The 12,951-nt window shown below is 28.1% G+C and overlaps 4 protein-coding genes across 5 annotated transcripts; 2 read left to right on the forward strand and 2 right to left on the reverse strand.

The window, feature by feature from the left end:
* Window positions 1-1,705: 1,705 nt before the first annotated feature.
* LOC123295110 (phosphatidylserine lipase ABHD16A) lies at window positions 1,706-4,813 on the reverse strand. The gene is made up of 8 exons (XM_044876333.1): window positions 4,587-4,813; window positions 4,466-4,519; window positions 4,078-4,388; window positions 3,350-3,510; window positions 3,032-3,285; window positions 2,809-2,973; window positions 2,402-2,586; window positions 1,706-2,258 (listed from the first exon to the last, which is right to left on the reverse strand). Exons 1-8 carry the CDS (start codon window positions 4,668-4,670, stop codon window positions 1,850-1,852), a joined length of 1,623 nt encoding a protein of 540 aa, XP_044732268.1. The 5' UTR covers window positions 4,671-4,813; the 3' UTR covers window positions 1,706-1,849.
* Window positions 4,814-5,930: 1,117 nt separating this feature from the next.
* Window positions 5,931-10,125, forward strand: LOC123294581 (U3 small nucleolar RNA-associated protein 4 homolog). Its single transcript, XM_044875657.1, has 6 exons — window positions 5,931-6,138; window positions 6,226-7,547; window positions 8,007-8,233; window positions 8,320-8,508; window positions 9,040-9,153; window positions 9,991-10,125. The coding sequence occupies exons 1-6, from the start codon at window positions 6,035-6,037 to the stop codon at window positions 10,108-10,110; spliced, it is 2,076 nt and encodes a 691-aa protein (XP_044731592.1). The 5' UTR covers window positions 5,931-6,034; the 3' UTR covers window positions 10,111-10,125.
* Window positions 10,100-11,359, reverse strand: LOC123294582. Its single transcript, XM_044875659.1, has 4 exons — window positions 11,317-11,359; window positions 11,042-11,197; window positions 10,804-10,974; window positions 10,100-10,367 (listed from the first exon to the last, which is right to left on the reverse strand). Exons 2-4 carry the CDS (start codon window positions 11,186-11,188, stop codon window positions 10,191-10,193), a joined length of 495 nt encoding a protein of 164 aa, XP_044731594.1. The 5' UTR covers window positions 11,189-11,197; window positions 11,317-11,359; the 3' UTR covers window positions 10,100-10,190.
* A 256-nt stretch (window positions 11,360-11,615) lies between these two features.
* LOC123295812 (ubiquitin-related modifier 1 homolog) lies at window positions 11,616-12,940 on the forward strand. 2 transcript variants are annotated; one of them, XM_044877272.1, is made up of 6 exons: window positions 11,616-11,671; window positions 11,839-11,892; window positions 11,957-12,033; window positions 12,096-12,177; window positions 12,715-12,763; window positions 12,829-12,940. In XM_044877272.1, the coding sequence occupies exons 1-6, from the start codon at window positions 11,640-11,642 to the stop codon at window positions 12,895-12,897; spliced, it is 363 nt and encodes a 120-aa protein (XP_044733207.1). In that variant the 5' UTR covers window positions 11,616-11,639; the 3' UTR covers window positions 12,898-12,940. The 2 variants fall into 2 exon arrangements, with proteins under 2 accessions (XP_044733207.1, XP_044733208.1); XM_044877273.1 differs by lacking the exon at window positions 11,616-11,671 and adding an exon at window positions 11,687-11,745.
* Window positions 12,941-12,951: the final 11 nt, after the last annotated feature.

Here is a 12,951-nt window from a genome sequence, read left to right on the forward strand (position 1 = left end):
TCGTTTTAAGAATCGTTTTATCGGATTATTTAAATCAAATATATTTGTAAGAAATACATAAAATAACTTAAAGTTTACACTTTTTATGGGCTCTATAAAAGCTAGTCAACTAGAAACTAGTCAAAAAGCCTATTTTGTATGTATCAAGAAGAAAAAGGAATAATTTTGAAACAAAAGTGTACAAAAATTTTAAGAAATGTTGTAGTATGTACTATAATTTAATGCTTCTCATCCAAAAATAATTTGATACATTTTTCTTATTTCCATTCACATATTATTTGAAATATAACAATAAATTAACAAACTTGGAGCACACAATAATAGTTTTTGGATATGCATGTGTCGTTAAAGAAATAATAAAACCCAAAAATCGCATATAAAATCTTAATAAATCAATATTAATCAATATTATTCAAATTACAATAAAAATATATATAAAAAAAAGAGGTTGAATGATAATTTTAAATGCAAAATTTTATAAAGGAACCACATACACGATATAGTTTTAATCGATGGTAAAACTTACAAATCACACTCACATTATTGAACATTCACAAAAGCGATCATTATAAAGTATTTATTATTAATTAATTAAGGCAGGATGTTTGGAAATAATTGTCCTTTTTTTGGAAATAAAGCGATGTATTTTTATTATTTTCAAAAACTTTACGTTTTATCCTAAAAATAAAGATCACGGTTTCTTCAATTTTAATGGTTTCCAAGTGGCTCGAAAAAATTCAGAATGTCAAAATAAATTGTTCGCAAAGTTGAGTTATTTTTAAGATTTTCTGTGTTTCAAATGCCTTAAAGTATAAAAACAATTTTATTATAAAGTAGATTCCAAAATTTCCCGATACTTTGATTTTTTTGATTTCTTAAATAATACAGACCAATCAAATTTCTCGAATTGTGACCGCTCTGATGAAATATTTAAAAAATTGTTTTAAATTCGTTAAATATCCTGCCTTAATATACAATAATTTTCAAATATGTTTAAGATAATTATCAATATGAAATGAAAAACTACATATTCATATTCAAAATTCCAAGGTTATAAAACTTGAAAATAAGCTCTGGGCGTGCTATAAGGTTTAAAATTAACATAATGCTTACAACCTATAAATTCAAACGAAAAAACGTAAGCTACAAACGGAAAATTAATCGAACATTCATGTTTATTTAATAGTAGATGTATACTTGATTACTTACGAAGAAAAATGGGTGTGTTGTTGAGTCAATGCAAAAATTCTGAGAAATTATCAGCAATAGCATTTTTACGCTTCACAGTTTTCAGCAGTCGTTATTTTGCTATCAAGCACTTTCATTGACTAAATGCATTCTTTGCATCTAAATTTTTTAATAAATTGTACAATTAATTATATGATAATTACCTTAATTATTTTGTTCAATGCAATGTTGAAATATAACCAAGTTTAGTTAAGTGGAAAATCTCAAAGTTGAGTTGTAAAGCGATTGTTTCTTAGGAGGGCGATAAAACGACAAAAAAATTCGTTTTCAATCAGTTACAAATGAGAAACCACCTAACCAAATTTGACCGTATTTTTATTAAAATGAAAATAGTTACGTATTATGCTAATTTAACAAAATGAATGCCTACGCCTTATTATTTATCAATGAAATACAAACAAATACATTGATTTAAAAGATCAAAAAAAAAAATTCTAATAAACATTTTATTACAGCTGCGAAAAATTATTAAACATTAATGATATTTGAATTTTGTACTTTCCCGATCTTTTAAATCAACGTTAAACAAATGACAATAATCATGCTAATCACTATTGTTTTTAAACTAACAATAAAGTTTTAAAAAAGATTTAATAAATAATTATGATAAGCTAGAATTGAAACTAGATGAACTAAATGACGGTGTATCCCATATTTGTTGTAAAAATTCAACCGGTAATGGTGTACAATGACTGGATTTATAATCTTTCAAATATTTTCTAGCCAAATATAATGCTAATTTATTTTTTGTTATTGTATCCATTTCATCGCCAATTTGCATAGGATATGATTTGGAATGTTGTAGAATATATGATTGAATAAGAGCTTCACATTCATCCTCATCGGTTAAACCATACTTTGCAACATATGAATCTTGTTCAGTTCCAGTTAATGCTAGATAATCAGTTAAAATTGATATTTGTTCTTTGTTATTGTATATTAACGGATAACGATGTAGCAATAACTTCGATACAATAAAATTACCACGATTTGTTGCTAAATTATTTTCTCTGAAAATTTAAAAGATAAAGTATAAATCAAAATTTTTGGATTAAAGATTATCTAGGACGGTATTATTTCGTGATGGGATGGTTTAAGGAGCATAAGCTAAAACGGCCGAATAAATATGAATATTAGCTTAAAAAATACATACTCTGTGCAAATAACTTCATCTTCTGACCGACGAACAAACAACACAGGCCCTGGGTACTCTTTTAAAAATTGAATATTATTTAAATTAACAAATTTTCTAATAGCTATCCGAACAATTGGTCCTATTGATTTCGGCATATGTTGAAGTGCTAATGGTAAAATATCGTCAAAAGAAGCATCCAAAACCTATATCAATAATTGTTATCAATACTTATTTGAATACAACAAATAGAACTAGTAAGTCTGTGGGCGAAGGAATTCCCCAGGCTAATAAATTAACCCTATTTTATCCACTTCAGAATTATTGCGAAAATTGTTCATGCTTTAACTTTTTTTCCCTTAATTTTAAAGGCCGAGAAATTCCCAACCCACAGTCTGTTATGCTTGTCAACAACAGCCAAAACCTACCACTGCTCGAACATTAGGATAAGCAGCAGCTGCCCAAGTTGTAGAATATCCACCAATACTCCAGCCATACAAAACAATATTCTCAACTGGAAATTTTAATTCATGAATAGCATATTGAACCACTACATCAATAGCATTTTGTTCCTGAGTTGGATATGGACGTCCCTATAACAATTCGAACTTTTAGCAATCATTATATTTATTATAAAAACTAAATTCTTACTGTACTGCCTGCAAAACCAGGATGATTCCAGCCTAACACAGAATATCCAGCATCAATAGGTGTACTCATAATACCAATTTCATAAAAACCGGCATTTCCTTCTGAACATATAAACAAAATATTACCAATTGGTGTTTTTTTTCGATTGTCAATAAACATAGCATCGATTTCATTTTTATCGCGTGTTTGCAATTTTGTTCGTTGACCATGAAAAGCTTCTATCAATCGTGCTCGGCCTTGAAATAAGTTTGCCGCTAAAATTTTTAATAAATTATTTTAAATATATTTGGATGCAATTAAAATTCATACTAAACGAACCTAAAAGTGATTGAATAATACCAATAGATCCTGGATAAATCAATCTTATACCAAAAGTGTGAATCGCTAAATACGCTATTATATCTAATGGTAACGTTAAAACATTAGAAAACGCTTCAGGTTTATTCATTGAATTTAATTTATTAATATTTGACAGAGAACTGCAAAAAACAACTTCATAGTTAAATACAATATGAATACAGGGGTTCCCAAAATACATTTTTAGATTTTAAACTCGAAATGAAACAAAACAAATGAAAACAAACAATTTACTGAGTCTATTGTTGAAATACCATGTTGATTAAGCATTCGTTTGTTTTTTTTACGTCATGTAAGGAAGATTAACAAACAAACACATACATAATATAAGTAACGTATAAATTTAAAAAATAAACAATAGGTACCTGTATATCACGGATCTAGTATTTATAGTAGGGATGTAGTATAAAGTCCTACTTTAGAAGAGGGGAGTGTATCACTCAATTTACTTGACTAGCTTCTAATAACAAGAAAAAATATTTTCACGAAAGTTTTATTAGCGTTTAATTTGATAAATTCGGACAATTTATGGAGCAAAAATAAATGATTCCCTACTTTTAACACAGGTAACTAGACGCTAAACGAAGTAAAAATTTGTTTCAAGTCATTTTAGGTTTAGAATCTTTAGATATACAAACAAGATGTCTTAATTTTTGTGACATATTCTATTTTTTATATAATTTCATCACCTATTCATGGCGGTAGCTCGATACTCAACAGGCCAAGCATGAAATTCAAAATCGTATTTTTGTAATGCTTTTTTATTGTCGAAAGTCATTTTCTTTTGATAGTTCTCTAGAGTTTTTAAAAACTGCATATACACAGGTTGATGCGCTCGTCCCCATCCTCGCATATACAATGACATTGCAAATACGGCACCTATACTTGTAGTAAATTTTAATAATAGATACAAACCATCGGGCATAAAATAGTTACGTCGATATAAATACAATATTATTATTGGTGAGGTATATAAGCTTAAATTCCACATAATATTCATCTAAAAATAAGGAAATAGAAAGTAGTACATAGTTCAAAAAATATCCATTTTTAATTCATTTAACGGCGTTGACCTACTGTATTCACAATTTGATCTCCGTACTTTTCGAGGCCTGACATTTCATACTGTTTCTACAATTTAGAAACGATTATATTAAATTTTTTTGCTGGATTTCATTTTAATATTTAAATAACTTACATTGTTATGATCGGCTGATCCTCGATAAATTTTATATAATTTTGGGCCAAATACACATTTCAAAGTTGTTCTAAAACCAGTCATGATTCCTGTCGTTTGATTCAAATCGTAGAAATTATGTAGTTGACAACACGTCAATCAAATTTATCGTAAATCAGGTGGACTGTTGAAAGTTGAATATGTATCATTTATTTTATCTATTTTCCTTTGAAAGGCTCTTCACCAATCGTATTAAAACTGTGATACACTGTACATGACTTGCGTAAATTTTTAATGTTTATTGCATAACATTTGGAATAAACATTTTACATTATTAGCATAATATATTTTAATATTACTTTATTTTGGCTTTTTAATACTTACCAAAACATAAAATGTTAACTCTAATAACTTTAATCATTATTAAAGTGTTACCTATTTTGATTTCCGTAATGCTGTTATGCTGTTATTTAATGGGATTTCGCCAAACACGTCAAAATGAAGTCGAATGGGAAACAAATTTTTTCTATTCGTTCGCTTTTCGAAATAAAAAAAGTCAGAAAATACAGTTTTGTAATGAATAACGTCACCGCCTGCAAGAAATATACTCTTTGACGCGACAATTCAAGAAAAATCTTACTTTTTTGATTATCCAATTAAATTAGTCCATAAAATATAAGTAAGGTTACAAAAAATCCCATAGAGCTAAAAATTGCTATGAATGTTCAGAATACTATTATAATTTATAAATGATTTGTAAAAAGTCCCCATCAATCCCCCTTCTGCAAAAAATTTTATTGAGGGGGAAGTTTGCAAAAATAGGCTTTTCGCGCAAAAATAGTTCAGACTAAAATTATAGATAATCCTATTCTCTACCAAAAGTGTCTCTACACCTTTTTTCATAAGTATTGCCATTTTCGTGATATAGCGGTTCAAAGAATTGAACAAATTACTTTTTTCGTAATACATTTTTGAACCGTTATACGAGTAAAAATATGAGGACTTATTTTTGATGAACCAGCTTCTTCTTCTTGGCGCTGTCTTTTCACAGCATCAATCATACTCTTTCGAGTATTATTAATCTAAACAAGGATTCAGAATTCAGTATATTAAGTCCAACAAAGTTAAAATTTAGGAAATAGTAATTTTTTACATTTATGACATTTTTCAATCCGACATAAAATCCACCAACATATACACAAATTCATCGTGTATATTACTTAAAAATAAACATAAAGTATAGAAAATTTCAGCTTTCACAGAAATTCTTCACGAATGTTTAAAAGAATAAAAAAAGTCTACTTAAAAAGACGAATTTCATCGGAGTACATATTAAACGATCTTTAGAAACGGTATTGTTAATACGCATGCTTACGTCAAACATTCGAACAAAAATAAAACATGTGCGTGTAGTTTGTGGGTTATGTTAACTCGAATATTTTGTTTATTTCTTAAACTTAAATAATAAAATGCCTTCTTGTAAAGTTCATAATATCGGGTTTTACAAGTTATATCCAAAGTCGATATCATGTATGTCTTATGAACCAACAAGTAAGAAAATCGCAGTTTGCAGGTACTATAAAATGTTAAAAACTTAAGAATTAAAAGTTAGTTAAATGTTAAGAGCGTTATTCTAACTAAAAGTAATGTTTTGTTTTAGGGCAGATGCAACAATCGAAATATGGAATATATCATATGCGCCATTTATAGAAAAAACTCTGGTAGGAGATACTGGTGTAGAAAGTGGAATTGAATCATTAGCATGGTGTGGAAATCGATTATTTAGCGCAGAAATTCGTGGCACAGTAACAGAACATGATTTATACACATTACGTCCAAAGTATAATGTACCAGTTACATCTGGTGCAGCATGGTGTTTAGATGTAAGCAAATCAAAAACACATTTAGCAGTTGGTACAGAAGCGGGATATATAAACATTTTTACAATGAATGAAGGCGAAATTACATTCGAAAAACTTTTAGACAAACAAGAAGGTCGAATACTTTGTCTAAAATATGACAGTACTGATCAACATATCGTTACAGGAAGTATGGATACAGTACGTATTTGGAACGTAAAATCTGGTCATGCAATACATAAGATGGTGACAGGGCGTGCTCAAAATAATCAGGAAACAATCGTCTGGTGTTTAGCTGTTACAGACGATTTTACAATCATATCCGGGGATTCACGTGGGAAAATTACTTTTTGGGATGGTAACATGGGTACATATAATGAAAGTTATGTATCACATCGAGCTGACGTGCTTAGTATTATATTATCGGACGATCAAAAAACAATTTATTGTGCAGGAGTTGATCCAATTATTATTAGTTTTGAAAAAGTACAATTAAAAGCTGGTAATTTTAAATGGGTGAAAAGTATACAACGTAAAATTCATGATCATGATGTCAGAACGTTAATACTTGCGGGTAATAAATTATATTCAGCTGGTGTTGACGGATATTTAGCTATGAGCTATTATCCACCAAAGACTTTGATAAAATATCCTCCAGTTTTACAAAGTCCAATTGTTTCTATATCAAAACAAAACAAGTTACTTTTATTACGTTATCATACATACTTAGAAATTTGGAAATTAGCAACGCCGAACACAACGGAAGAAACGGATGACAAATATACAGGAATATTACCACTTAATGAACGACCTGAAAAATTAGTCTGTGTAAAAAGTAAAAATGATGAAAATATCGCCTGTAGTGCAATTTCCGATGATGGCACTTGGTTGATTTACAGTACAACTAATAAATTACGTGTATATAATTTGTCATTGAATGACACAATTGAAATTCAACGTCTTGATGAAATTACAGAAGATTGTTCTTCAGGTTTTCGAATTATATTCTCACCTTGTAATAAAAAAGCATTTTTGGCATGTTTTAAAGGTGTAATTCAAGTAATTGGATTATCTCACGATTTAAATCGTGCTACTTTACTTCAAACTATTTCACATTCTAAAGGTAATTAATTCTATGTTCACATAATTTCAATCCAGATAAAATATTCTAGGCACATAATTATATGAAATTATCCCTTTTGCTGAGCTTTGACTTACTCAAAGTTCCTGAATTTGAATTTATGTTCTTCGAATAGGATAAAAAAATTATATAAAGCTTATTCACAGCCATAATTATGATTGGCTAATATTTTCTTTCAGAATTAAATTTCGACTTTGCCCCAATTTACTAGATCAATTTTTGTATTATATAAAAATGAATTTCAACTACCAATTTAAAACAGTATCCAACCCTACCGAATTAGATGCTTAGGAAAGCATTTAAATTCAAAAACTGGATAATGAAATAATGAACTTGGATAAGGGACCTATTCCAAATTTCCAAATTAGAATTAAATACCAATTGCAAAATATCCTAGAGTTCTCATTTATTATCTTTGATGATACTTATACTTTCTTTCAGAATTAAAAGATACAATAAATATCTTGGCTTTATCACCTTGCGGAAAATATTTAATTGCTACCGATACCCAGGGAGGAATCGCAATTTGGAATGAGGATAAAAATAAAGGGAAAGAACATGCATTATGGAAGTTTTATTGTGTTTTACCTAGATATCATTGTCCAGCAACAGCTTTATCTTTTCAAAACAAACCCTGTTTATTAGTAGCTGTTTATGCCGATCATAAGGTCAGTAAAAAAATTTCAATTAAATATAAAAAGTTTTGTATAAATTAAAATTGGGTGTAAATTAACTTTCTTTCTTTTATCTATAGATAATTGAGTACAATGTTCAAATGCGAAAATTTACAGAATTCTCGAGTTTGTTAACAACAAAAAATACACGTAAGTGGATTGGTCGGAATGGTTCGTTACCAATATTGGGTGTAACTCATGATCCAAGAGCAAAAAATGTAATAATAATGTATGATGATTCAGCGATTTATGTTATAAATAAGGCTAAGGTATAAATTTTAACTAATGTAAAACGTGTTTATTTAAAGTCAATTAACTTTAAATTAAATAAATAATAAGAATATCAATCGCCACGGTATTTAATTTATTGGAAAGCTAATTTTATGTACTTTGTAAATAGATCTACGCAAGAATAATACTCCAAAAATGTGGAAAAATTGCATTATTTGTGTAATCTCACACCTATGAATTAATTTTTGGGGATATGTGAAGTCGCTAGATTCTGCCGATAAACCACACACATGAAGCTAATTAGAATCCAACATTTGCCGTGATATTACCGGCATACGATCCTAATTACTCGGAAGATACGACTTCGAGATACATTTCATTGGCGCCAGCCATGGTGCTGTTAGTACTAAAATCATATTTAAACATAAATAGCATAAAGCTAGCTTCCCATTGAACCCAACATCATAGTGATTGATACTATTTTTATGGATGTAATTTCAATTTGATTCCCTTTAAAAAAAAGCCCGTTACAATTTATGAAATTAAATATAAATATTATATCTTTTTAGGAATTACCAGAATTAAAAGCAAAGATTCCACGAATAGAATCACCGATTGGTGATACTGAGGCCCATAATTTTACAAACAAAGAACATGGATTTTGTATTATCAAAAAATATAAGGTAAAGTATTAATTCAGTGATTGTTTATTAATATTGCTTATCTATTACAAATATAGCAATAAAATTTTTGACTCCTTTTAATTAAGATAGATTTATCGAATGACAGGGCTTATCGAGTAGAATATAAGAGCTAGGTGGCGCCATTTTAACCAAATATGGCGTAACTGACTATTGTTAGTCAAAAATAAATATTGAAATTTGAAAAAATTTGAAAAAAGTTTATAAAAATTTATGTTAAAATATACTTAAATATTCTGATTTTGAGTCATAAAAGCACTTTTTTCTTTTAAAATATTAAAATTAAAAATCGTAATTTTTAAACTGTATATCACGTGAGGTAAAACGCGAATAAGCTCTGCTGTGATGTCATAGCGGTATGAGTCATAGACCATCAGTTAGCTCAGTGTAGACAGCTGGGTATAATATATACATAGATAATAAGTATTTATATGTATTATAATCAGATGTCTATGAATATATCTGTCAAATTCATTTGTGTTATTTCGTATAGTGATACCCATATTACGTCATCAAATTGGATGCCCGCGTTTTTGACAGTTTAAAAAAGGTTTAAAATTTAATTTAAGTTTTTGGCAAGAAAGCGTGTGTATTTTTCCGAAATAAATTTTCAGTGGCTTTTTATTAGCAAAATCAACATTTTGAAATACTTTTTCAAAAATAGTGGAATACCCTATTCTCTTAATTAAGGTATTAAAATGTAACACCTGTAATTAGACTAATTATTTCATTATGAATTCCATAAAAAATTGATAAAAATGAATTTAATACAAAATAAAAACACTATTAATTTAATTTTAATTTTTTTTTTTTTTTTAGCATTTAGTATATTTCAATCATATGAATGAAGACGAATTTATTGCAGTTGAAGTAAATCCATTATCCTTTATTGAACAATTACCGCCATGTTTAAAAACAAAACAATACGGTACAATGTAAATAAAATATTTTTATTGAAAAAAGACGGTATTTTTATTTTATAAACTTCTTCCAATCTATCATCAATCTATGAAATATTTTCAAATACATTTTGGGAATGGTCCTTCTCCAGTTGGAACAATTTTAATAACCGCAGCTCCACACATAAATACATTTTCTTCGGTATCAAATAATTTTACTTCTAATTTATAACAAGTGGGAATGATAAATCTAGGTAAATTGAAGGCCATCGTATCATTTACTAATGTATATGTACCCTTCAAAAGTTAAAAAAAAATTAAACTTGATTTAGATCCAGAACAAATTTGATAGGAAATTTTCGGTAGATTCAAAATAACTCCGGTAAGTCGATGACAAAACTATCGCCTGAAAAGAAAAGTCTCTGAAAAACTTATTCCATTTTTAAAGATCTTCGAACACTGCATGTAATACTAATCGGGGGGTGTCTGAAAATAAGGTTTCACTCCTTAGTTTAATATAGAAGAAGATACTATTGAACCCCATGCAATGGAGTCACAATAGATAGACCTTTAAAAATAAGATAAACAACTTAAATAAACTTTTCTAGATGAACATTTCGTATAGGTTCCTGTATGAGTTTCCGGGCTATCGATTTGCCGGAGGTGTTTTTGCTTTCGCCGAATGCATTTTCCTTAAGGTTTGTACATATTCTGTATTTTATTAATTACTTACCTCTTGTATTGGACACTTTGGAGGAATATGAGCACTTTTTAAAACTGGGCCTACATAATATTTTTCAACTGATATTAATTCGCAACCATTATGACGCTTTGACGTAATATCTTGTATATCCACTGGCACCCATCTACCTGTTAAAGCTTTTCTTGTGGCTACCACTTCCACCTTCAAAATTACATTTAAAAAAAATAGATTACCCACAATTGTTAGCTTATTATGTTATTATTTATACCGTAAAACCTTCTTCAATAGTCTTTCTAACAAGTACTTGTCCGGTAATTCCTATAAGAGTACGACTTAATTTCTTAATTTTAATTTCACTTATATCAATTAAACGTTTCTCTGCATCCAAACAATCCCCAATTTTTTCCCAGTACATGTCTAGAAACTAAAAAAGTTTATTGACTTCTAAACTTTAGTTTAGGACACATCCTTGACTTTCTGAGAAGAAACTTAATTCTTAACATCAGGGAATGATTATTTACAAATATATTTACACTGACTTACAGAATGTGGATCTTCACAATAAATTATTAAGAAGTAGGCTTTCAAAATTATAAAAAATAAAAAACCCTTCATTGTAAATAATATAAATTAAATGAAATTTATTTTTTGCGATGTAGGGGCCATATATATAATATTTTCAAATCAATTTACGTTGTATTCATTATTGCATGCGACATGCAATGGATTATAAAAGTTTATGATAAGTTATTTTGCTTTTGTATTGTATAATATTATTTAATCTGGAAAATATTTTCATGTTATTTTTATTTGTAATCTAAATTCAATAAACATTAAAATGGAATTTATAAATTGTGTATGGATTTATGGAAAGATTCTTGTTGGATTTTAAAATTTGGTAATGATTATCTATAGTTGTTATCACACCACATTCTTGGTAATAATATTCTATGATTTATTAAAACATTAAAAGTAACCTCCAAAACAAATTGAATTTTCTTGTTACTGAGATTTGAAATAATTTTAGCAAAAGAAAATTATATTTGATTTATATATCTATTATAGGGACACAATGACATCTGTAATTCAAAATGGATTGCCTATAACAATTGAATTTGGGTAATTTTTAATTGTAAAAAATAGTTGAAAGAATTTATATTTAATCATTTTACTAATATTCCAGGGGTGGAGCGGAAACACTTTTTAACAATGTTAAAAGACATTCCATAACGTTACCACCACAGAAGGACGATACACTCTGTATATTATCAAATACTATTCTAGATCAATTTAAAATAATTAATTATTTAAAATATTTTTAGGGACAATAAAAAATTTATTAACATGGATGAAGAATAATTTATTGACCGGGAAACCAGATTTATTTTTAAGAGGCGATACAGTGTAAGTTTTTCAATTTCAGTTGTGTGAATTAAAATTTCAAAAGTTAATTCACAGAATTAATTCACAGAACAAGTTTTGGATTATAATTACATATTATAATGACATTGTATTTGTGATAAATATAAAATAGCCAAGCGTGATTATATTCATTCATTCAAGAAGCATATTACTTGTCGAAAATTTATTGGCCGTGCCGTTTAACTTATCTAAATTGAGATACCGAATTCGTAACGAATAAGCATAGATGAATCTTTGATTGTTACTCCATTGTTCAATTATATTATAAATATACAGCATATTATGTTGATGGTCTATATTTAATAAGTCTATATAAGTAACATCACTTCCAATAATCCTTTGAAGCGAAATACTTATTTCGCTAGTTATGATACCAAAAATTATCTAAAAATTAGAGCAATTGTATCATTATTATTCATGATGGGTTACCATTCTTTAATAATTATTACAAGTTTTATTAATTAATCATATACAATTTTTATTTTTAAATTGTTTTAATAAGTACATCGTTATTTTTAGGCGGCCAGGGATTATTGTTGCTATAAATGATGTTGATTGGGAATTATTAGTAAGTAATTGTGACGTTTAATAATTAAAAATTTTTCAACAATAAAATTTTGTATAATTTTGCAGGGCGATGTTGACTATGAAATTAAAGCAAATGATAACATATTTTTTATTTCATCTCTTCATGGCGGATAATCAGAATAATTAGATTTTTCTAAAATAAGAATATTTTTATTTTGTACAGTTTTT

The sequence above is a fragment of the Chrysoperla carnea genome, chromosome 3 (genome assembly GCF_905475395.1).
Source record: "Chrysoperla carnea chromosome 3, inChrCarn1.1, whole genome shotgun sequence".
In the NCBI taxonomy this organism is placed as follows: domain Eukaryota; kingdom Metazoa; phylum Arthropoda; class Insecta; order Neuroptera; family Chrysopidae; genus Chrysoperla; species Chrysoperla carnea.

Coding starts and splice junctions, on each gene's coding strand:
- LOC123295110 (XM_044876333.1), bottom strand. CDS start 4,670: ATGACTGGTTTTAGAACAACTTTGAAATGTGTATTTGGCCCAAAATTA. Junction 4,520..4,586: donor GATCAGCCGATCATAACAAT/GTAAGTTATTTA, acceptor TCTAAATTGTAG/AAACAGTATGAAATGTCAGG. Junction 2,587..2,808: donor ATCCTAATGTTCGAGCAGTG/GTAGGTTTTGGC, acceptor TTATTGATATAG/GTTTTGGATGCTTCTTTTGA.
- LOC123294581 (XM_044875657.1), top strand. CDS start 6,035: ATGCCTTCTTGTAAAGTTCATAATATCGGGTTTTACAAGTTATATCCA. Junction 8,509..9,039: donor ATGTTATAAATAAGGCTAAG/GTATAAATTTTA, acceptor ATATCTTTTTAG/GAATTACCAGAATTAAAAGC. Junction 9,154..9,990: donor GTATTATCAAAAAATATAAG/GTAAAGTATTAA, acceptor TTTTTTTTTTAG/CATTTAGTATATTTCAATCA.
- LOC123294582 (XM_044875659.1), bottom strand. CDS start 11,188: ATGTACTGGGAAAAAATTGGGGATTGTTTGGATGCAGAGAAACGTTTA. Junction 10,975..11,041: donor CTATTGAAGAAGGTTTTACG/GTATAAATAATA, acceptor GTAATTTTGAAG/GTGGAAGTGGTAGCCACAAG. Junction 10,368..10,803: donor CAAAGTGTCCAATACAAGAG/GTAAGTAATTAA, acceptor TAACTTTTGAAG/GGTACATATACATTAGTAAA.
- LOC123295812 (XM_044877272.1), top strand. CDS start 11,640: ATGGAAAGATTCTTGTTGGATTTTAAAATTTG. Junction 11,672..11,838: donor TTGTTGGATTTTAAAATTTG/GTAATGATTATC, acceptor TATCTATTATAG/GGACACAATGACATCTGTAA. Junction 12,034..12,095: donor ACAGAAGGACGATACACTCT/GTATATTATCAA, acceptor AAATATTTTTAG/GGACAATAAAAAATTTATTA.